Consider the following 25,289-nt stretch of genomic DNA (forward strand, 5'->3'; position numbering starts at 1 on the left):
AGCCACCTCTAACATAACAGAAATATCAAGATCTCCTTAGTTTGATGCTTCCCTTTAAATATTCTTTGAAAAAATTCCATATTTCCTAAAGCATATAGTCTCCTTTTATGAGGTCATTAGTTCTGAACAGCAGAACAGTTTCACAAAATACCTGTACTGTAGTTTAACTTCTGATTTGAATCTAAGTAAAATTACTATTCAAAGTCTGCATGAACCATTTCTTATTTTAGTACAACAGTATTTCAGAAAACTAAGTATTTCGGAAATATTAGAGAACGTACATCTTCTGTACAAAAAGGTGTTCAGTTTGATACCGGTCTGAAAAAGATTGGCACTTTTTTTTGCATGAAAAAGTTGGCTACTAATAAAAATTAACGTATTTTTAGTGAATGTAGTGAGCTGCATCATCTGTACAAACATGGCAGAGCACTGACTAGCTGGTTTTTGCCAAAGGATAACACGGTCAATCAGTGTAATTGTTCAATGACCAAAAATTAGATACATTTAAAAATATATCAAAGAGAATAACATGCAATTGGGAAGAATTTTTATGAGCATTCTGACAAGATGGGACAAAATGAGAGTGGAGCAATCAGCTTGCTAAAACTGAAGAGATAATAGCTTTCACACTCTTTATATCTTACTAGCAAGTAGTCCTGAGATTATCCAACAAAACATCATACGTGCATTAAAAGAAAAAAACTTTTCAAAATTAAATGTTTTTATTTATAGTACAAAGAAACTTGTAGAATCATAAGATTCTGCTGTTACTTTATTTACTTCTCATATTTTCACTATACCATTAAATTGAGCAATAAGACAAGAGTTTCAGCTGAGACTAGCATTTTTTACTTGGATTCTGTTTGTGGACAGATTCATCGTCTTGAAGTTTTGAGTAAGTTTATTTGAAAAAAATGTATTTAGCTCTGATCTCATCTATTTTCTTAAATAAAGCCCACTGACAGTTTCCGAGACAACTTGGTGTATTCCAGATTTCTTTGACGTAAAAGATAAGAGTCAAAAATTATGCTTGGTAAATATTTTATTAAATTGTTAATGACTTGGATGAAATTTGAACTGGAAGAAAACAAAAAACATTACCCAGATTTGTTTGGTTTTGTAGAATAGAAAGGGGATATTTGTTAAACTGCTGCTTTGAACACTAAATATACGCGCTTACAGAAAAAGCTACAGTGTGCAATGTGCAAGTCTCTTCCCAGTACTTGCAGCACACCTGTTTCCATTCTGTTTATCACAAAGCTGCTACTGGTATTATGAAGTACTAAGAAATTCCTTTTTGTATGCTGATCAGGGTCTGAACCTAAGATACAGTTCAAGACCCACACACATACGTAAATGAACTGTAGAATTCACTCCAGGACATTTTGAAAATCAAAAGCTAATAGAAATGTACTGAGAGAAAGCAAACAGCTATGTACCAAAAGACTGACATTTACCTGATATGGCTTCTTCTTGCAGGAGATCTGTGAATATCAAACAGTGTATTTTCCCTCTTTTTTTGATGAGCTGGCACTAAGTAAGAGAAGTTACAGGTTTGTTAACATCAATTACAAAAGATATTAAACTAATCCAAACACAGCGCAGAAGTGCTAGATTATTGCTTTACCAATAACGTTATCACTGGTTTCTCCAAAAGCTTAAATTAAGAAAAGAACTAGAGGATGGAAGGAAATTAAACCTCTTATGCTTTATTTCACTATCATCATGCTTGGCTTGATACAGTCATGGGAATTCCCCCCTCAGCCTCCTCAACTCATCACATCTACGGATGTTACAGCACAGAAAGTAATTCATTCAGGGCACTTGCACTTTCACTTTATTTGCAGGGCATGAAACTCCATGCAGAAACCTCTGCACAGCTGATAACATCAGATGTCTCGAAACTTCTCTTAACAAATACACCACAGCATTTCTCTATCACGGTCTTAATTTCTGAGTTGTCTTAAGATATAGCACACTGCATTCACCACCGTAATCAAAACCAAATATGCACAGAATACATTATTTTAAATCAAATATTAAAAAGGTACAAAATCAAGAGACACTATGCTGAACCCTATTATGGATCCCTGACAGGATGTACTGCAGTCTCTGCAGCTTCCTCTGGAGGGAAGTGGAGAAGGAGGAGCTGAGCTCTTTTCCCTGGGATCCAGTGACAGGACGCATGGGAATGGTTCAAAGTTGTATCAGGGGAGGTTCAGACTTGATATTAGGATACATTTCTTTACCAAGAAGGTGGTCAAACACTGGAACAGGCTTCCTGAAGAGGTGATCGATGTCTCATGCCTGTCTGTGTTTAAGAGGTGTTTGGACAATGCCCTTAATAACATACTTTAACTTTTAGTCCGCCCTGAAGTGGTCAAGCAGTTGGACTAGGTGATCGTTGTAGGTCCCTTCCAACTGAACTATTCTATTCTAAATTTTTCATCTAGGCAAAATGTGGTAACTGTTGCTACGCAATTTATCTACAGTTATGAATTAGGCTTACCACTCAAGAAGAGAAACAGGCATAACAATATTTTTTCTATGTAATTATCTGACTTATTAGATGGCTTCTTGAATTCAATTTCTGCCAACTATTTCTTGACCTAAACCCTGTTCACCTCCAACCCAGAGTCCAGCACACAGTAGTATTTTCAAAGTTCAATGATGCAGCATGCACTAGCAACACCACCACCACTGAAATTGATAGATTGTGTCTCAGGAGTCATATTCATGTGGCGAACAAAAAAAATAGGCAAGATGGAAGTCACTAAGGGCCATATGGGAACTCTGTCAGGGATGAGGACCAGTGATCCAACTTATCTCTTCCCACACCAGGGTATATTCTTGGAGGTCACTAGAGCAGAACTATATGAGCACTGTCTAGTTCCTCACCTATTGGAGGGGCCTGGTATCTTTCAACAGTTTTTCTCTGTCTTAGATTATATGGCCGATCATTTTCTTCTCCTTCGGCTTCTTCTACTTCTATATCTCCATCTTCTTCTTGAGACTCTGTTGGAGGGGAAAAATATTTTCAGAACACTTCTACTCGATGTCAAAGCTATCTTCATCCTAAAATTAACATCGTAATGGTCACTGAGAATTATTCCCCTACTACTAATTAACAATAACTGGCAAACCACTGGAAATTTGAAGACCAAAATAAACCTACAGCACATGGCCAAACTTCCTTCCAGTTTCCCAGACAGTGTTATGGAAAAGCAGCAGAAAGAAAAATAAATGTAGTCAAATTAGTTGTAAAGTACTTCAAATATCACTTCTACCCACTATCTTAGCAAGCTCACTACCTTGGATTTCAGGAGAGCAGACTTGAGCCTCTTCAGTGATCTCCTTGGTAGAGTACAATGGGATGAAGCCCTGGTAGGAAGAGGGGCCCAAGAAAGCTGGATAATATTCAAGGATCACCTCCTCCAAGCTCAGGAGCAGTGCATCCCAACAAAGAGAAAGTCAGGCAGGAACACCAGGAGGCCTGCATGGATGAACAAGGAGCTCCTAGACCAACTCGGACACAAAAAGAAGGCCTACAGAGGGTGGAAACAAGGACAGGTAGCCTGGGAGGAACACAGAGAAATTGTCCAAGCAACCAGAGATCGGGTTAGGAAAGCTAAAGCCCTGATAGAGTTAAATCCGGCCAGTGACATCAAGGGCAACAAGAAAAACTTCTAAAGATATGTCGGTGATAAAAAGAGATCTAGGGAAAACGTAGGCCCTTTCCCGAAGGAAACGGGGGACCTGGCTAAACGGGATACGGAGAAGGCTGAGGTTCTCAATTATTTCTTTGCCTCAATCTTCACTAGCAAGAGCTCCAGCTGCACAGCTCAAGTCACAGAAGACAAAGGCAGGGACTGGGAGAATAACGGACTGCCCACTGTAGGAGAAGATCAGGTTCGAGACCATCTAAAGAACCTGAAGGTGAACAAGTCCATGGGACCTGATGAGATGCATCCGCAGGTCCTGAGGGAACTGGCAGATGAAGTTGCTAAGCCACTATCCATCATATTTGAGAAGTCGTGGCAGCCTGGTGAAGTTCCCACTGACTGGAAAAGGACAAATATAGCCCGCATTTTTAAAAAGGGAAAAAAAGACGACCCAGGGAACTACAGGCCAGTCAGTCTCACCTCTGTGCCCAGCAAGATCATGGAGCAGATGCTCCTGGCGACTATGCTAAGGCACATAGAAAATAAGGAGGTGATTGGTGACAGCCAACATGGCTTCACTAAGGCCAAATCCTGCCTGACTAATTCAGTGGCCTTTTATGATGAGGTTACAGCATTGATGGATAGGGGAAGAGCAACTGACATTGTCTACCTGGACTTGTCCAAAGCATTTGATACTGTCCCACACGACATCCTTGTCTCTAAACTGGAAAGACATGGATTTGATGGATGGACCACTCGGTGGATGAGAAATTGGCTGGATGGTCTTACTCAAAGAGTTGTGGTCAACGGTTCAATGTCCAAGTGGAGGCCAGTGACGAGTGGTGTTCCTCAGGGGTCAGTACTGGGATCAGTGCTATTTAACATCTTCGTTGGAGACATGGACAGTGGGATCGAGTGCACCCTCAGCAAGTTTGCAGATGACACCAAGTTGTATGGTGTTGTGGACACACTGGAGGGAAGGGATGCCATCCAGAGGGACCGTGACAGGCTAGAGAGGTGGGCCAGTGAGAACCTCATAAAGTTCAACAAGGTCAAGTACAAGGTCCTGCACATAGGTCGGGGCAATCCCAAGCACAAGTACAGGCTGGGCAAAGAATGGATTGAGAGCAGCACGGAGGGAAAGGACTTGGGAGTGCTGGTGGATGAGAAGCTCAACATGAGCCGGCAATGTGCACTGGCAGCCCAGAAAGCCAATTGTATCCTGGGCTGCATCAAATGAAGTGTGGCCAGCAGGTTGAGGGAGGGGATTCTGCCCCTCTACTCTGCTCTCTTGAGACCCCACCTGGAATACTGCATTCAGCTCTGGAGTCCCCAACACAAGAAGGACATGGAGCTGCTGGAGCGGGTTCAGAGGAGGGCCACAAAGATAATCCGAGGGCTGGAGCCCCTCTGCTACGAAGACAGGCTGAAAGAGCTTGGGCTGTTCAGCCTGAAGAACAGAAGGCTCCAGGGTGATCTTATAGCAGCCTTCCAGTACTTAAAGGGGGCCTACAAGAAAGCTGGAGAGGGACTTTTTACCAGGGCATGTAGTGACAGGACAAGGGGCAATGGCTTTAAATTGAAAGAGGGTAGATTTAGATTGGCTATAAGGAAGAAATTTTTCCCTCTGAGGGTGGTGAGGCACTGGAACAGGTTGCCCAGAGAAGTTGTGGATACCCCATCCCTGGAAATGTTCAAGGACAGGTTGGATGAGGCTTTGGGCAACGTGGTGCAGTGGAGGGTGTCCCTGCCCATGGCAGGGGGGTTGGAACTAGATGATCTTTGAGGTCCATTCCAACCCTAACCATTCTATGATTCTATGATGTTTTTCCTTCAATAATTATCTTGCAAATTAAGAATAATGTCTTTTCTCTCTTTTTCCCTAGGAGCCTCAGAGAATCAAATATTTGAAACAGCATGAAATCAAGTACAACTTTACAATTCACAGTATCATTTTTACACACAGCAAATAAACACACTGTATAAAGGCATCACCTAGGTCCATCTATTATCAGTATCAGTATTTCCATCTCTGGATCTCGGAATTAAGACTGCATTCTTATTAATTGAGACAGACTATACCTCTTAGAGCAGTGTCAGTTCAAAAATCAAGACATACTACCCTGAACCCTGTATAGATCCCTTAAGTTTGAGTCTGAATTCTTAAGGAAGCCAAGCATGCTGTTGATCATGTCAAAGTTAGCCATAATCCCTTCTTTCTCAACACCTTCTGAACCCACTGGTCAGTTTCGTCCAAATTTTTAAAGGAAGGTAGAATTTCAAATATAGTTGTGTGTCTACAAGCCTTCCAAAATTCAGTGGATGGACAGAAAACCGAGACTTTAATTATTACTTTCCCCAAAGGAAGGATGCATAACTGACAGTTAGACATTCTTTCTGGTAACTGCCATCCAGCATATGAGAAATAGCAAGTCAGTTAGAAAAAGCATAGTTGTAGACTACATGCATCACATCCTGGCTTCCACCAGAGGATTATTACAGGGAATATAAGGAAAGCTCCAATTCCTTAGTGTTACAGAGAACAGAAGTAAAGGAATGTAGTATATAAGCATTTAAAAATCAAGCTTTGTGTTGCTACTTGCAGATAAACTTGCCTTTGTTTAAAGAAAACTATTTGTAGAACTCGCTAAAACTTCTCCTTTTAAAGAGGCGGGATCCTTCAGTGTGCACTTATTTGCAATAATCTTGTTAACTGATCTATTGAACAACTCCAAATTCAGACCCAAAACCAAACTACTTTCTGTAGTGCAGTATATAGCTATATAGCTATCTTATGTTGAAGAGAGCTTTGGGTTTTTTGGGGGTTTTTTAAGTATTTTGGAGAAATCCTTACAATTCTTTACAATCCATACCTTCTTCTTCTCCTTCTGTGGACACTTCATGGTGGTTCTGAATCCCATAGCTATTTCTCCTCAGAGATTTCCTTCTTCTTTTCACTCGAGAATACATATCCATGTTTTCCTGAAATAAAATTCATATGCACTCCTATCAGTACTGTCCCATGTCACTGTCACAGTGTTAGCCCACAGTTCACTAAGTAATACACCACACAATCTCTAGCCCCCAAGATTTTCTTTTAACAGAGCCCTCCACAGGTAGACTACAAAAGCAGTCTCATTTAGTAAGTGGTAAAATAAGTCTCTCAGATAGTGCCCAGTCCATCTAATACATAGTTAACATCAGTATCAAGCTGTTTTAGGGAACGAAGCAGATGTCAGTCCCTGGTCCTGTTTTCAGAATACCAGAGTGTATTTCAAACAAAACGAGAACCACCAAAGTACATCATAAGGGCACTGCAGTCAATTCACCAATAAAGAAAACATAATTTAGTATATATTCATGAATTTTGGTCGGAATTTGAGTTTACCAGGTTTCTTAGTGTTATCCACTGAAGATGATCTGAAACCTTTTGACAGAGCTACAGAAAATGTATGGAGATTGCAAAAACAAACACACTCCTCCTTGATATTACTTTTATCCAAGATCTGAGATACTTTGCACTTACAAATTCTGTATCTGTCCACATTCGTAGTCGTTCTACTTCCCCAGACCGCCTATTTCTCCTGATGTTAATATTATCCATTTCCTGAAGGACAGCTTCAGCAGTACTAAAACATATGCAACAGTTAACACAGAAAAAAATCAATCTTAAAATATCAGACATGCAGAATTTTTCACATAGCATCCAACAACTTAACATACCTATTCTATGGTCTGTTATGGCTATTCCAAGGTCTACAAGTCAACTAAACATACAAATGAACTAAAATCTCAAAATTTTAGGATAGCTTCTTGAATCTATCAATTCACTACAAAATCAACTGTAATGAAGAAAACTGAAAGATAAACCTATAGAATATAAAATAAAGAGTGTGCAAAAAGATGCTGATGCTATTAAAAATTATTTAAAAATACTTTGTTGCTCAGTGTAAATAGTAGGATATAAATTCGTAACTGCTTAGATGCTAGATTAGGTGTCAGATAAGATTTAAGTTTACAGAATAAGAAAGTAAAGCTTTTTACCCACATAATTATAATACTGGGAAAGCAATTAATGCCTCCATTCCATAAGCTTTACAGCTCCTTACCCTGGCCTCAGAAAGACACTAATACATGAAGGATTTTATTTTTTAAAAAAATGTTAAATCACTAACATCTAGAATTTAATCATTCATTATTTCAGCTCACTACTCTACCATCTTTCATCTACTATATAATTAGTCTACATTTTCATTATCTGAAGTATTTGTAAACAGCTGTCAAAACAATAGTGGCGTATAAATAACAACCTTGGCCAAGATGCTTCATCGCTAAAGAAGAAAACAACACAGTATTAGCCAGGCCAAGTCAACTATTTGGCCACCTGTCCTGAACATCCAGTTACTGCTCTCTATGGCTATTATGGTAGATTTCCACTAGAATTCTACCATAATTGTGTAATACTTGTAAGAAGGCAGAAACTTTCACTTTCTTTCTTTCAAGCTGTTTAAAAATAAATCTGAAGGGTTAAATCCTGCCTAGAAAGAAGTCAATGGAAGTTCTGGTCACAAAAGTCAGTGAGGTCAAGATTTCATTATGAGCACCCCTCTCAACTTTAAACAATTCTTCTAAAATATCTGTGATATGTGACACAATCACTTAAAGTAAAATTATGCTATAGTTTGCTATCAAAGAAAATAGGATTGGAGGGGACCTGGAAAAGTCCACCTGCTCTGCCAAGCAAGAGCAAACTACACAGTATCTAAATAATTCCTGACACATTTGTCTAACCTGTTCTTAAAAACCTCCAGGATTATGGGACACACTGTTATAAGTTCATATATAGACTTCAGTACCATGATCTTATCAAACTACAATCTTCATGGTAGACTTTTTCCTATTGTTGATGAGGAGAGGGAGATGCAACTGCAACTAGAAAAATAAATGTAACTCAATATAAATTTGTAAACTGATACCAAGTAGTTACTGAGTAAATTGAAAAAGAAAATTAAATTAATAAAAGATTCAACAGAATACATTTAACAATAGAGATCATACTTGGCAATTAAACATTTATGTTTAAATCATTTTTCCAAGCACTAGAGCAAGTGGTTTCTCACAGATGTGACTATTAAAACCCGTTTACAAGTGGGAAAATTGAGATGTATTAAGTGACCTGCCCAGGGCCACATAAAAAAAAGTATTTCAAGAAAAATATTTCTGGCTCCCATTCCTATGCTCAGACCAGACCGTGCCTCCCTCTCTGACCTACTTTGTCTGCACAGTAAATGTCAAAAAGTGACACCCACCCTATGTGAATTACTAACAAATGGTAAAAAAACCAAAAACAAATAAAAAAGAAAGCTACAAACTTTTGATATTTTATGACCAAAATCATACAAGCAAAATCTAGAACGCATCCAAGCACTGTTGCTAATCACCAATTTACATCACATTTAGGGTATCACTACATAAACAGGTCACTAAGAAACAAACTAGGGTGTGGATTTACAGCACGTCAGCCACTCTGCAATAACCACCAACATACACAGCTTTATCCAGGTGTAAACACAAAGTAGCTTACTCCTCAATGAAAGTCTGGTAAGCTGCTTTGCATTTAGAGGGTGGATAACATAGGCAGTTACAGCACAGGACTCAGCCTGTAGCTCAAACCACAATCTAGCTTGCCTCAGCGCTAATACATTCCCACAGTAAAACACATAGATGGCACTGGAAGACCAGGTTTTCTAACTTTTTAAAAAATTATTACGATGCTTTGTGAATACAACTGAAGTATCCCCACATACCTGTTTACTAGCTGATCAAACAATAAACTCTGATTCAAAGTTTCAAATCTGTTTTTCCTGGACCGACAACTTTTTCTGACTTCTATATCTCCGTTTATGCAAGCATGGTCCCCATCTCCCTTTTTTTCCCCTCGAAGGGGATGGCTTTTGAGAGCTAAGAGAAATTTGTATTACTACTTCAAAATGCAGGAAACAACATTTTCACAAACAAGAGTTAGTAAGAGAATATTTAGCAAGGACATTAAACCAAAAGTTATGGAGCACAATATGAGCACCCTTATATTCACTAAAGAAATGTATTTTTTAAATTCCTATCAAAGCTGGTTTTTTACAAGCTATTTCTTCAGACTAGAGCTTGTTTCCTTATATGACAATCTTATTTTATGATTAAAATTTGGCATTCAAATATCCATTCAATATTTTTAAATTAGCATCAATATTAAAATGCAAACTTGGCCCACAGTTTCAATTCTTAGACTTTCAAATACAGTATCAAAAGGTCAGATACAACACATGGATTTCACAAGCAAATCTTTATCAGCTACTCTGTACAATGCCAAACAAAAAGGGATCCTACTCCTGATTGTTCCTCTGGCACCACAATAAATAATAAAAATAACAAATATGCTTAATGGATTAACACTTACATAGAGTCAACACAGAACTAAATGAGACAGAATTCAAGAAAAAGGGACACAAAAGACAAAGTGGTTTCAGCCGAGATATGCAACGAGATGGCAAGTTTGTAAGGTAGAAGCAGATAGGAAAATTGTTCAAGGTAGCAGGAGCTGCAGACAAGGCAGGTCTCTCTAAAGCAATAGTAAAGTTAAGTAATGTTAAGAACCACAGAAGGCCAAATTTTAAATGAGCAAAGAGAACAAGCAAATTAAAGAGACCACCCAGGAGAGGAAGGCCAAAACTAGTTCAAAACAGTAAATTTGGGAATTAAGGAAAACAGCAAGATCATGGCCAAGAGGTCTGAATTGAGAAGAGAAATGGAATTTCATCTAAGAATGTTCCCCATGCCCACAGAGAGCATCCAAGATGTTGACAGAAGAAAACTGAGCCAAAACACTCACTTTTCTGGTCAAAATGGTCAGAGTAATCAGTAAAGTTATTGAAAATATATACAACTGAAAATCATCGACATAAAATCGTTAAATGTAAAAGTAGATGCAGAAGGGTCTGCTGTAATGCACTTACATAAGCTACGTCCATTTGGTAGTGTAGCACCAGGCTGAGAAGTTAACCTAGGAAACAAGTGTATTAGACACACAAATAACATTAACACTCCTTAGCCAAGTGAAAGTTACACGGTGAAAATATAACTTTAAACACAGAATGTTACATGACACTCCATGACTTCAAAACCTGTGTGACACACAGCCTCTGAAGAGTCTGCTTCATGCCTAACACTGGAATGAGGACAAAACTGCCCAATACCAATTATATGAATCCCCCAATTATCTGAACAACTCTTATTAATCCCTCCAATGTTCCCTCATGCCATGTCCTACTACTAACTCTCCCCTTAAGTTTCAGAACAGGATCTTGATATAGCTCTTCAAAGGCAATTATCATTCAAACACTTTGGCTAAACTAGTAGAAGCATTAAAAAAATGAACATTAAAAAAAGAACAAATGTAACAAAATTACCAACTCAAGTGAACGGGATTGATTTATGCTGAGTGTACCTAAAAACCAGTAAAAAGTATTTTCATGTTCTCTATCAATCTGGTATTTTTAATTGCTTTTAAATTAACTTTTAGGAAAATTAACCCCTACTACTACATAGCCTATGACAAAAAAATATACAAGAGTTTTCTGCAATTTTATTGCATAAGTAAATGTTCCTTCATTCACTTATCTTTAAAAAATTGGAAATATTCTTATGTATTAGACATTATTTTACTAAAAGATAATTTAGAGTAGAATGTAATACAATCATGGGCACACTGTTAAAAGTAATTTGTCAACATCGCTATGCAAAAAAGCAAAACAAATCAAGCAAAAGGAAAAAAAAAGCAAAAAACTTTTTATCTCTATTCCACCCTCAGAAACATTAAGTACTTTACAGACAAGTGAACTGATTTTACTGCACACCAGTATTGGGTAGGGAGGAACTCCTTGTTCTCAAACTAGAAAATGAAAATTAATTTGACGGGAAAGAGAAAAAGGAGGGGAAATCTTAATAACATTCAAATGCAATCTGAGCTCAAACGTGACCATGAGCTCAACAGACTACAAAGAGTTCAACTCAGAGGCACCTAAGATGTGGGCTTTCCTATTACTTTCCTAAGAAATACATAACAAATCCTTACAAAACAAAGGCAACTAAGGATTTTTGCAAGAGTTGGGTAGCAACACAGAAAACCACATTTATTAAAAATCATGTCCACATCCAACTTTCCAGTAACATTTTTCTGGTCAGATATTCTAAGTGTTTTAGAAAACACAACTGAAGAAGTGAAATTTGATCATAATAAAGCTTTAGCAGCAAAACTTTTGGGAAAAGTCTTAGCAATTCAAGAACACTACTGGGCCCAGTACTTTGGCTTTTGGCAGAAAACAACAAAAAAACCTCAGATGCGAAGACATGTTGCAGTGGGTTCTACGTGAGTAACAACGTGATTTTCAGTATCCTGGACAAATTTCATTTGACACAGTGATCTAAATTCTCCCAGCCACATTATATATTTTTATCTCTTAGCATTTCTAATAGGTACAGTACAAGTCTGAGCTTATAAACAAAAGAAATACAGGGTGCATGAGTTTCAATACATTCCCAGATAACCATGGCAGATAGCGTGCTATATTTAATTTATTCTGCTTTAAAAGGGAAAAACAAACAAAAAAAAGAGATCTATTTTAAGATTTACATAGTTTTTAAATATACTTCATCCTAGCAGATGACAGTCCAGTAGTGAATTACAGTCTTTCTTATAGACAAAGCATTGCAAGAATTATTTTGATTTGTACATAAATATGAAATACATATCTACAAAAGAATCAGTATCAACTGAAAGTTCATGACTCAGGAACATACTGTCTACACGGTCTCATCATCCCCTGTAATCATGTGAAAAACCTTCTGAACACAAGAATGCTTTGTAAAAAATTACTGATCAATTACGAAATAAAATTTCTCTCTTTCGAGTTACAAAAATGTGGCAGGATTGAGGCTATATTTAATAAAATATGGCCATTTACTTGAGTCCTTACAACCAAACAGGGAAGAGAGGCTGAAAACAATGGCAATAAACTAACTTGACCATTATCCATTCCCTAAAAATGATAACACTAATTTACCAATTAAAACATCATGTCTTCTTATAGCTTGAGCACATAAAAATATCAGTTAAGTCACTAAATTTGGATGTATCAAGAATCTAGAATTCAGACTGCACCTCAAATAAGTTTCCATTTTTGCACAAATTTGCATAGAAAGGAAATGAAGAGATGAGAGAATTAATGTAGCCCACGTTCCTGAAGTCTTAAACTAAAAGAAAATTGTATGCAAATAACGCACTTCAAAATACACTCTTGAGCATGAGCTACAGCTCACTGCAGAAATAGTGTGAGTGGGTTAACAACACAGGAAAAATTGATAAGACTTCATTTTTCTCTTGCTACCAAGTTACCTGGACTGTCCAGTTGAGATGCTCCATTCCTCTCGCTGCCCAGTACTGCGTGATTTTGATTTGTCTTTGCACACAGGATCAGCATGTTTTGAGGTACGTTTGGCGGGAGGAGATATGTGGCTATCACTCAAACTAGCATCACTACCTTCATCTTTCTGAAAAGAAAAAAAAGCATCAGACCATACTTAATTGGCTCCTTATATATATCCTTACAGAAAAAGAGTAAACTTAAGCTTAATAAAAAAGAAGTCTCTATCAAACTCTTACTAGTCAGCTTGTCTGAAATATTAAAAATGTTTATTCTGAAAACATTACTGGAAATTATGAAAATATTTGGGTTTTTAATATTAAACTTTTCTATAATATTTTACATTTATTGCTGAATAAGCATTCTGTTTCTCTTACCTGCTGTATTTTGTATATCATAAATGACACTACTACTCTCACCCTACTTGTAAAAGAACTAATAGTGCAATAAAGAAAAAAAAGGACTGAGGAAAATTAAGACACTTAGAAACATAGCATTAATTTATTCTACTGACATTACATTTGTCTTTAAAATGCTTAAACAGTCACATTATGCTCTTCCTTCTTGCAAGAGTTTTGCAATACCTTGTTCTCTTCTTTAGACTGTCAAACACACAGATAGGAGTAACTGAAGGCGGACTTTATACTTTTACAGCACTTTTTGTCTAGTGTGTTCATTCAGAGCATTATACACACTAACATCATTAATCTTAACACCTCTAAGAAGCACCTAAACACCACTGGAGGGATTTTTTTTCTGTTGTGCTTATCAGAGGTAATGTAGATAGAAACTCAAAGACAATGGCAAGAGATTACTTCAGAGCTGTACGTAACAAGTGGACAAACAGCAAACTTTGGAGGATCTGCTTCTGTTAAGGTGAAGTAAAAAAAAAAAAAAGAAAAATCAAGATTCTATAAACCACAAATTTTAGTGCTCATGGAAACAGTCCTTATTGAAAAACTAAATACCCTCTCTTGCAACAACACAGTAAACAATTTCCAAATATTAAGATCCAGGAATTGTCAGCACTTAAATGAAGCACAAAAGATAATTTTACTTATATGCAAGGAACTTGTAAGTTTACTTATATGTAAGGATCATGGAAGTCTCATGTGTTTATCAGACCTATTAACAACAATAATCTGATTTGTACTCCAGGCAATCCAACATCATGATGTCTCACACACTCAAGAAAATTTAAAAAAAAAAAAAAAGTCTTTTCTGCGAGGACAGACTATCACAGCACAGTATTACAGCATTTAGAAAGTGGCAAAGCCTAAAGAAATACAAATGTACAGATGCAGTTCAACCATATGGCTCAGCACCACTGAACCCGGCGACTGGCCCAGGCACTCCCCTGCCTGGCTACACCACATCACTCCAACCTCCTTTGATCTTCTTCTGTTGTCTCTCTGACCCACTCATAAACCAAATCAGCTCACTAAAGCTTCAAAAGTTCACTTTCCTTCTGTTAAATTAGCTTCCTACCTGGTTAGCAAGCTGAATCATTTCACTGAGGGATCAACTACAAAAGATAATGCAAGAAAAAAACCATGAGGTGAGGACAGGATGACTCTCTGCCGGAACACAAAGCTGAGAGTGAAATAGGCTGTCTGCATCACATCTGAATATTCTGGCCCCCAACACATATTTTAACAAATATTAATTAATATTAAGTACTTATAATACTAATAAATTAATATGGTATTCATTACAATGTAGTATTTATTTACTGAATATATGTGATTTTTATTTGTACTATAAATACTTCTATTCTTTAGTATTATAAAAAGTAGTTACTAAACAACAAAAACTAGTATTAAATGCTAACCAGCCCATGTTCACATCCCATTTTAAAAGTAGTATCAACTTTGATAATTTTTAGCCTGTCAAGGTAAATCCAGGGAAAGAAAAAGATCTATATTAAGATTCAATCTTAAGACTCATTTAATCCTAGTAAAAAAAAAACACCACACAGGCTTTTTTCTCCCTCATTATTTCACTTCTTCAGGAAGTATATCAATGTAATCCAAAATAATATCTATACTAGAAGATCATACTTAGAACTTCAAATTAGGTGAAGCAGAATTTGGCATCTAAAACTTAGTCAAAGTGGCTGCAGAGGCAACTACCACTCTTCCTAAAGACAAACCACCTGCACCTTACCTAGCACTGCAAAATACATGTCCAGCCACCCAGTTGTTTTCCATAACACTCTGTAACTACAAAAAAACAACTTTTCACTACATTTTAATAGTGTACATATTCACTTCTGAATACTGTAAGCATCTGTGTATGTACTTTTTACTTTACTCGGCCACAAGTTTACTTGTGGACTTGAGAGAAATGCATCACTGCTAAGTTAATTTTAGTAACTACCTTCTGAAACTACAAGAGCTACCCTGTGCAGGACAGAAGCAGAGTTTCAAGGTAAGCCACAGAACCAGTTTTAAACCGGCTAGGCGAGACAGAGAAAATGAAGCTAAGAAAGAGGAACAAGCATGTAACAAAGCTTTATGAGGACTAACATTAAAGCTATTTTGCAAGCAGTGAAATTAGTTATGCATCGGTTCCTATACTCCCATCTCTACTCTTTCCCCTGCAAAAATCCTAACTCTTTTCAGTTCTCCTAGGAGCACCTTTCTCTGCATTTCCTACAGTTCCCTGCCGCTGGTCCCAAGTCTCAAAATTAGCTAGTATTCCTCCTTTGTCCTGTCTATTTATTGCTCAAAGGTAATACAGTAATGTAGTTACTTCTGAGCTACGTGCATGCCGAGTGGTCAGCTAGCAGGTAAAACAAAACATTAGCAATTAACCTGGAGATAAAATCTGCTACTTCAGGTCTCCCTCTGCTACTGAGTTACCAATATTCACAAAATTTATAAAAGCTGAGTATCTTTGAAATCTCTAATACCATCAAATGAACAGATAAACATATACTGGCCAATAGCTTGAAAAACTGGAAGGGCAGGCAGTCAATGTGATCACATCAGTGCAGTTGCTTAAGGAACTAGACTAGCAACAATGAGGTTTACTTAACAGAAGCAATGATTTCTGGTTATTCTTTGTTCAGGATATTATTTTCAGTTGAGCCTCATTTGCCTGCACATTAACTCCACACAGTAACTTAGCAAGTACAGTGGAAGTCTGAATTTTAAGATAGTCAAGCCCAAATACTAACTTAAGTTAGGACTCCTGCACTAGAAGATGCACTAACATACAAAATGTTCACCATGAAGTAGTGGCAAAGCTACTACAATGAGAAATCACTGAAATTTTAAATATATTAATAAGAATCCAAGCTCCATTTTTCAGTTAACAGGCAATCTTAAAAATTCAAGCTCAAGGGAATAGGGAATCAAATCACACCTAGACTGCCATCCAGAACTTTCACCTACCTACAGTAAAATATGGAGATGGAGCTTTCATTACACTCAAGAGATTAACCAAACTGGGATATGCTAGAACAAGAAAAGAAATTAATTTCAATTTGAGAAGCCTTTACAGAGAGCAGTCTATCCACTGCTTCCTCCCATTTATAGCAAAAGAGGTCTAACGATTCCACTGCACTCAACTTGCTCCCTCAAGTAACTGGGTCTCAAACCATTTATACGTTTAATGATTAAAAACAGTACTTTAGTTTCAACCCAGAAACTTATTACTTAACAGTACACATCATAAAAACGTTCCGGGACTAGAAAGAGAAATGTATGATACAAGCATCAAATTTAAAAATTAAGAAATTAATAATGCAATTGCAGAAGTAGGAACTAATGCACTGAACTCAAAGCTCCTAATGAAACTCTGGCATTGAAGCAAATGCACTCACACGTTGAGAGAATGCAGGGAACACAAATTAATAAAATCTTCATCATGTCAGAAACTGCCTGAAAGCATGTCAAAGCCACAAAGAAAAAGCAACCACAGAAAAATCAAAAAAATGAGTTTATGTAGTGTCAGGAAGAACAAAGCAGTAAACAAAATTCAGCACAACTGTATTAATCTAACAGAAATAAAAGACCCACCAAACTCCAGCTGTGATCCACAACAACCAGAACCCAGCACAGCTTCTTACAGAAAGTGCTCTCTCTAATGAGGAGTAAGGAAATAACTGGAGTTAACAGGATACCATCCATGGTCTAGACTGGCAAAACATAGTTTTCATTACCTTTGGATTCAAGAGTAAAACGGAAAGCGACAACTGAATGAATACTGCAAATTAGCTGTTGAGCTAAGATTCAACAGCCAGAGTCTTACAGAGGTAGTGGGGCAAACTCTACTAACACACCTTCACTGAAAGTAGTTGAATGATGGTAGCAATAAATCTAAAATGAGTAAGTAAATAAAGCAATAAAATAAATACAGCTGCATATTTATCTCTGTGTTTTCTCTATTTTGTACGTAGAGGAAAAAGATGGAAAAAATGTTTATTATAATACACACATTCGTGAACAAGCTACAAAAACACTGATAGACAGTATTACCTGTAGTCTCTTCCATATCCACCTCTAAATTTCAAAATAATAATTCGATACTAACAGAGCTTTATTTGTAACATTTAGAGACAAGTCCTTAAGTTTTGAAAGAATAGAAACTAGAAAGCAATGAATAAAACTGACTTGTTCCTTCTCTTCCCTCTTGGGAAAAAAGTGACTACGTCAACAGCATGTCTGAAGGACACACAAACCAAGAAAGACCTCACCAAGGGCTTGCCTTCAGGTATATCACAACAACCAGCTAGCTAAAGCATGACAGCTAACTAATTTTCAAGTTAAAATGCAAAGACTACTTCTAGCATATTGAAGGGGAAAGGGTAGGAATTTTTTGTTTCTTCTGGGGTTTTTTTTTAAGTAAGTTGAATCTCCTGGCCAAGAGAATATCCAAAGAACTCCTCGCTACGCTGCAGGTCTGAACATTCCAAGATAACCACAATCCAGCAGTCCTGGTAATACAGGATGAGTACGAACAATCTCTATCTCAGTCATCTCCAAGTACGTGAACATAAGTTCACTGAGTTTCTGAGTAAGGCATGATATAACATTCAAACCACAACCACACCTTGCAACTTCTGAACAAGACTCCATCCGGTTTGCCACAGGTTCAGCTGTATTAAAACAGAGGTGTGCAGACATGAATTTGAGTTCTCCACCATGGCCAAACTTGCTCTCCTTGCCATACATTTGGTGGGCCACACCCTTCGTCCGCCTAACGCTCTGCCACACCCAGAGAGTCAGCAGGAGCGCTCACACCACTTCCCAAGTCGGACAGGAGAGTCTTCCAACTCATGTTTTAAATCTTTCAGCATCTGTCTTTCTCTTTTCTATGGCCTCTTCTCATGTCTAAGACATGAAATTAAGACATAATGACATTAAATCTTCAATGGATCGATCCTATTCCTCTCCATTTTGTTAAAAGCACAAACTATTTTAATTAGTTTTTCTTTTTCCCCCCACTGAACAACCACAAAAAACCCTGAAAAATTTACTTTTGTCTTAATAACAAAACAAACGTTCTGAAGAAACCTGTTTCGGCTACAGGTTTTCAAAAATCTCTACTTCTAACTTCAGTTAATTCCTAGCTTCTAATAGGTCCCTTTCCAAACCAAACTGTTCTATGATTCCATGATATTCAAAAGTGACTTTTTCCTCTCCATTTGACTCTGAAAAGACAGCAATGACTTCAGACATCTCTCAATCTTATTTTTACTAACTTTGGGGAAACTGGATCCAGGTCCTCCAGTTACTGCTAAGATAATTTAAAACCTATCTTGTGAATAACAATACATATTCTCAGATGTCCCAGAATATTAGTAATCTAGATTAGTGTTTTAAAAGTAGATGTGAAAAAAAAAAAAATCTGATTTACCTTTCCCCCTACGAGTTCATGCAAAGTTCTTGTGGAAATGAGATGTCCATAAAAAGAAATAAAATACATACTAGGAGACATTTAATAAACATTTTTATTCCATTAGTATAAAAAGATAAAAGTTGTCTTTCCAAAATAAAATTTGCATTAATGAAAAAAAAGTGATTGCATCACCAGTGTAACAATTAGTTAAGCTGATCACTCATCTTTGCCCTCAGATAACTATTCAGTTAACAAACAACTTGATTTTTCTGCATTTACATTGTAACATCAATTCGAACATACCAATAAAATACACCAAAAACACTCTATCTGTCCAGTAATTGTGGATAAACCACTTGCTCCCCTGTGTACCAGTTTCTGCAAAGGTAAAAAATATGGATTAAAACATTAACTTCTACAAATTTATCACGTTGAAGATCTACTTTAAGATCTATTGATGAAAGTTAGGTAAGAGCTAGGTATCCTTCCCAAGGCATTTTTAGGCTAGGCATACCGAGCAATTAAAAAAATCAAAAGGTTTCACCATCTCTTTGACATATTTTTAGTTTTGCTCTTATTTGGTTCCAAGTTCTAGGAACTAGATCAAACAGATTTTCTACCATGACTGTGATAATGTCATCTGACCAGAATCTAGCAAATCTCTTAAAAAAAGAAAATTAAATGGGATTTGAAGTTCACCACTTTGCTCTGTAGCATCTTCACCAAAGGAAAAAAAAAAAAAAGGTCTAAAACCACTCTCTCGCTCAGTACAAATTTTCAGCAGCCGAAACGCTCTCATCAGCGTGCTCAAACCGGGAACCACACCTCGCCTTACACATCTGCACCGTGTCCTCATTTCAGGATGACACATTGCACTGCCCACTCTCTCCAGCACCAACACATCCTCACAAGGTCTTCTCCCTTCCCAACCCACATTTTCCTGGCAAATGCCCTTAGCCCCTCTTCTGTGGGAAGACTGAGTACCTGCCTGGTGGGAAGAGGCAAGACCTGATACACTTGTCTGGGGGAAGGAGGTAACATGACTCAACTCCAGGTCACGGCGTAATACAGCAGACTGTATTCATGTCAGTACACTACGTATGTACCGCTGCATGCTAAACATCTACCTTTGTGTCCCAAAAATCCAGTGTAACTACACTGCCTGTGCCTTCAAATGACAAGAAACTGAGGGAAAATGTATTTGGATTAAAGCACATTAACTACCTTTTAACACACAAAGGACCTCGTGTGTTAACCTCACTGATAGCTTGAAAAGAGACAAAGTTGGCTTAAAAGGATCCATCTTCTGGTCGCAGTTCTCTAATTTCCACTTGTTTGCACACAGTCATTTATCAGACATTAGCTCTCCACAGATGTTATGGGAAAATAACAAGATTCATGCTCAAGTGCTTGATGATCTTGCAATAAACAACTATTAATGCTGTATTTCATTGGTGATAATGATAGTAAAGGATGTCTCAATTGCAAGATGATCTAAATTCTTTCAACATTCAGCTTCTGTATTTTTTTTTTCAGTAAATAATGCTTACATCAATAATAGCTGTTAAGAATATAACTACCACCATCATGTAGACTTTTTCAGAAGAGTAAACTCTTCACAACTCATTCAGGTAAAAAAATATATTTTTTGCATGAGAAGATCTGCTTCATTTTTTCAATAGATTTTATTTTATCTCCTGGAACTTCAATTCTAGAAATCAGGTTATTTAGTAAATGTGAAAGCTTTTGAGAAAAATTAAAACTTTACAAGTTACAAACAGAAACCACTACTCACGACACTGTTCATTGTATATTTTCGCACTTGCAACCATTCCCCCTGTCTATAATAGAAAATTACACCAGTTCATATCCAGGTTGAGTGCCTTTCCACGTCTCTTGATCTGACAACCAAAAAACTCTTCCAATTGACAGGCTACTTGCAAGTCCACGAAAGAAAGGGAGAGTGAGCTACAGAGCAGCCCCTACCATACTACGACAGAGCCCATAAATCGTGAGCTGAGGTTTGTTCTCCACCCATCATCATTGCCCCGCTCCGAGCATTCCCCCCATGAGTGTTCCTCTCCCCTCCTTTGTACCTTCACCAAAATTATGGTGACATTGTGAATTTTTCGATGATAATCAAATAAGAGGGTATCAAGGGGAGGCAAGGGGAAGCCAGAGGATGTGAGGAAGAGGGTTAGTTTCAGCTGGACCAGTAACCTGACCAAATGGCCAGGCAAGCATTAATATTGCCAAGTTTATTAATTTTCACAACTGCAGAGTTAACAGCTTGCAGCACATGTGAAATCACACACCTGCAGAAGAACAAGTCTACTGAGAAGAGGTTTTTATTTGCTGTACAGGGGTCCACACCTCACTCAGAAGTTTTTCTAGAACATGCACACATCGGAAGTTTTAAAAACCACTGATCTTAATTTAACACTGAAGGAATACTAAAAGTGAGACATTTTTAGACAGAACCATATTAACCATTTCCATGAGTTTCTAGATTCTGTTAAAGAAGTCTTTCTAAGCAAAAAAATGTATTTATGTAAACATTTGAGAATGATTACAACTCGGAAGTGCAAAAAAATAAAACATTCAAGTAACAACCTTCTTCCTACCCTTATCCTCAAAAATTCATCTTGTTTGTGCTGAACAACCCCATCCCAAAAAAAGTCTAGAGGACATGACCTTCTTTCAGAACTACTATAAACCTAAATAAAGAAACAGAATTATCTGAATGAGGAAAGCAAGTAGGAGAACAGAGAGTAGTCTTGAACCACAGACTTCCCTCAAGGTTTGGACAAGACTAGGTACTTGACTCAGTAAACTAAGCAAGAAAGTGTCTGTAGCAAGTGAAGCTACATGAAGGTGGCCTTTTGTGTGTAAGAAACGTGGAATTAAAAACACCTCTGTATCTACAATGCACTTGAAGACAGTATTTCAAAAGAAAAAATTTAAATTGTGTAAAATTGTAATACAAAATCTTAAGATTAATGTATTGAAATTTAAATCATAGTAAAAACAACATTCATAGTCTGAAAGATAAGTCAGAGAAATAATAGAAGGTAGTTATTAAGTATTTGGAATGAAGGATTGTTGAAGCATGGCAACAAATTTCAATGCAAGTAATCTCTTCCACGTGTACAGAGACAACAGCTTCTTCATTTCAGGTTATTCAAATAGCACAGCTCAACTACTTACCCATTTAAAATGAAGCAATTGACTGGAAGTTGGAGAAAAGCAAAAAGCCTATTTCCCAAACTATGGAAATGCTCAAACTGAAGCATCTGCTCAGAGTGCAACTGGACACAAACTTTCCGATAAAGCTTTACATTAGGTAAGTCATTAACATACACCACCAGAAGCATAAAGATAAAACCACAAATTTCAGAAGGGGCCACAAAAACTACAGAACTTGGACAAGCTTGTATATTCTGTATTTCTGGTAGGAGCACCAAAGTTACCTCCTTTACACCTAGTTCAACTGGAGTTGAAGCTATTATAGCATACACATACTCAGCAGCTTACAGAAGATAACACATTAATCTTACAACTAGTTGAAAAGCAGCCTGTTTTAATAGCTACCAAGTAAGAAGAAACTAAATTTATTCAGGAAAGAGTCTAAGCAAGTATAAATGCAAAGCAACACTCGAACAATTTAAAGCAAAATTAATGGTTAAAATAAACCATGAAAATCCCATCAAAGGTAATAAAGACAATATTTCAAGAGTAAACTCGGAGAAGGAAAAATTATTTAGAAAAAGCAGCAAAGCATGAAAAGAAAAAAAAAACCACAAACACAGGAGGATGAAAAAGGCTGAAAAAAAAAAATTGCCAGCTACCTTTGCAATAAGTGGGTTCATGAGTGATATCACCCACACACAAAGAAATACATTAGAGCTAAAACATCTAATAAACGATCAGAAACCTTTAAAATGATCACAGCTACAAAATATGAGCAGTGAGAGCTTCAGCTCACTGATGCCTACTCGCTGGATGCTTTGCTTTGAGAAGGGTTTTATAAAGTTTTATGCAGAAATTGTTTAAAGCATCATTAGGTTGGAATAGAAACTTTCCCACAGCACGGCAAATACTCGACAATTTAGGGCAGGATGTGCAAAACTATACCACATCCAACTGAAACTGCAGGGAGATGGAGGTGATCAGAATGTAATTACCTGAGCTAATTATCTTGCATAACCCCAAGCTGTATGCCACTCTTGCAAAATTGTCATGGGATCTCTCACGGCAACGGGTTAAGACTCTGCTTTAAGTTTAAACTGAGAGACAGTAGCTGGAGAAGCAGCTTTAATAAATATTACTTTGGGACAAGCCCAATATTCAGAGGAAGCAATGCAGAACACCAAACATCAACAACATTTCCTGAGTATTCTTTGGAAGTCTAATCCACTCCCTGGATTAGTCCATAGATTGCTTCCTTTTAAGGTCCTGTAACAGTGTGACAGCACTGATGGCCAGTTTTGAACAGGACACGCAACTGCCTGCCTCCCAAAACCAACCGCATCTACTTCGGAGGTGTCCCGACTTCCGATAGCAGCCCAGACTGATCTGGCAACATACACACGAAGAATTCGAACTCCGGACGCCCCTCTGGAAACACGGAAGGATTACAAATGCTGACTGCATGGTATTTTGACAGAAACTTGGGCATAGATTGCTTCCAACAATTGCTCAATTTCCCACTGTTCACAGATGTATTAACACCACGCTACCAAGGAACAGACTGCACGATTTGTTTTAGATCACTGATTTTCTCCTACTAAGTCCCAAAAGAGCAGCAGACCACTAAAACAGAAAGAACTTGACATTTTATTACGCACTGAAAAGATGAGCTTTCTTGGGAACCTGCCTTTAACTGAAATTGTTTGGAATAACTTCACAAGGCTCTATATTTCAGGATGTATTTCAAAGAACTGTAAAAGCATTAGCCTCAGCACCTTCACTGATGTTACTGTAAACTCGAACAGCAAGACAATTCAGTTCTTTAAAAACATAGATATCTGAGAGGAGCTTTTTTTCCTTCAAGAGCTTTACATGCGGGTGGCCAGCAAGCGTTAATTTTTCCAGCGTAACAAGGAAACTCTAACTTTTTCTATAGCTTTATTCTAAACCACAGAGCATCCAGATCACTCTAAGACACTTGGCAAAGAAGACAAAGAAAATACACTAATCTGAATCAGGCTCTTTCATAAAAGAAAATTTAATTTTTAGACAGCTCTAAGGGATATGTTTAAAGCTAGTATTTTAAGACTATTAATAATGATTTTTTTAAAGTTCATTTTCTATGTTTTCAATAGCTGACCATTAAAGACTGTTTGTAGCAATGAGCTTATACTACAAAAGCTGTATTATCACCCAGATATCAGAAAAAATATTTGTTGTTACAGACTGAGAAATTACAGTAAGAGACACTGAAGTATATTGGTATTACAGAGCACAAAAACGCTGCTTAGCTTCATACCTTCCCACACTGCAGCACTCGATGTCAACCCTCAAGTCCGTGTTTGCTCCTATTAGCAATTAAGTACAATGGAGAGCTCTAGGTTGCCACTGAGTAAGTCGAACGATGTTGGCAGTACCACTTTTAGCTCAGATCGCGTGTTACAATTATCACAGTGCCCTCAAGTAGCTCTTAAGGCACTGCTAATGCTTTCTTGGCTAATTAAATTAAGCTAATCTTGTATACATTTCTAAAATGTCTAACTAATACGCTGACATGATTTAAGAGTGTTTATTTCACAATAAATTCATTAGTTTTCTTGATTGACATTTTATACGTGTTTTAAGATGCCTGAGAAAAATCATTTCGATTGCCAAATAAGCATTACCAACAATCACAATTCAATATCTGAAAATATCAGACATTAGTAAATCTAGAGCACAAATTTAACCAGTTACAGTCACAGTATCCTCAATTCTTTCATAGTGTGAATGAAGTTCACTGGATTTATAAACCTTGTGTTACAATTCTGTGTTTCTGAAAATCCTGGAATATTTTTATGCATGCTTTCATATAAAGCCATAACGCTTCCCAAGTTTTAATGCCAGAAAGAAAAAAAATATATGTAATTTATATAAACATAGACTATAAATTTATGTAAGGATAGCTTCAATTTGTATTTAGTAGTGTGTAAATCAATCGTGGAAACAGGAAGAAAACATAGCCCAGTTCTTCCTCTCCGTACCCTTTCTATGCACTCTGTTATGACATCATCTCAGAGAATGAACTTCTTGGCTCCTTGATCCATTTAGTGAGGATTTTGTACATTTTAATCTG

At 37.2% G+C, this 25,289-nt stretch overlaps 1 protein-coding gene across 2 annotated transcripts in view; it reads right to left on the minus strand.

Moving 5' to 3' along the window:
- The window catches only part of ATAD2B (ATPase family AAA domain containing 2B), an 84,638-nt gene that overhangs the window by 56,201 nt on the left and 3,148 nt on the right, over positions 1-25,289 (minus strand). Inside the window, exons 2-8 of one of the 2 annotated variants that reach the window (XM_086631419.1) lie at positions 13,111-13,265; positions 10,673-10,719; positions 9,470-9,623; positions 7,189-7,291; positions 6,536-6,644; positions 2,899-3,015; positions 1,458-1,533 (exon numbers count right to left, since the gene is read on the minus strand). In XM_086631419.1, coding sequence (XP_086487545.1) covers positions 1,458-1,533; positions 2,899-3,015; positions 6,536-6,644; positions 7,189-7,291; positions 9,470-9,623; positions 10,673-10,719; positions 13,111-13,265 — 761 coding nt within the window. Of the gene's footprint in view, positions 1-1,457; positions 1,534-2,898; positions 3,016-6,535; positions 6,645-7,188; positions 7,292-9,469; positions 9,624-10,672; positions 10,720-13,110; positions 13,266-25,289 lie in introns of those variants that run through there. The other variant, XM_086631420.1, reaches the window with a different exon arrangement.

Source organism: Tauraco erythrolophus, chromosome 2 (assembly GCF_009769465.1).
Source record: "Tauraco erythrolophus isolate bTauEry1 chromosome 2, bTauEry1.pri, whole genome shotgun sequence".
Classification (NCBI taxonomy): domain Eukaryota; kingdom Metazoa; phylum Chordata; class Aves; order Musophagiformes; family Musophagidae; genus Tauraco; species Tauraco erythrolophus.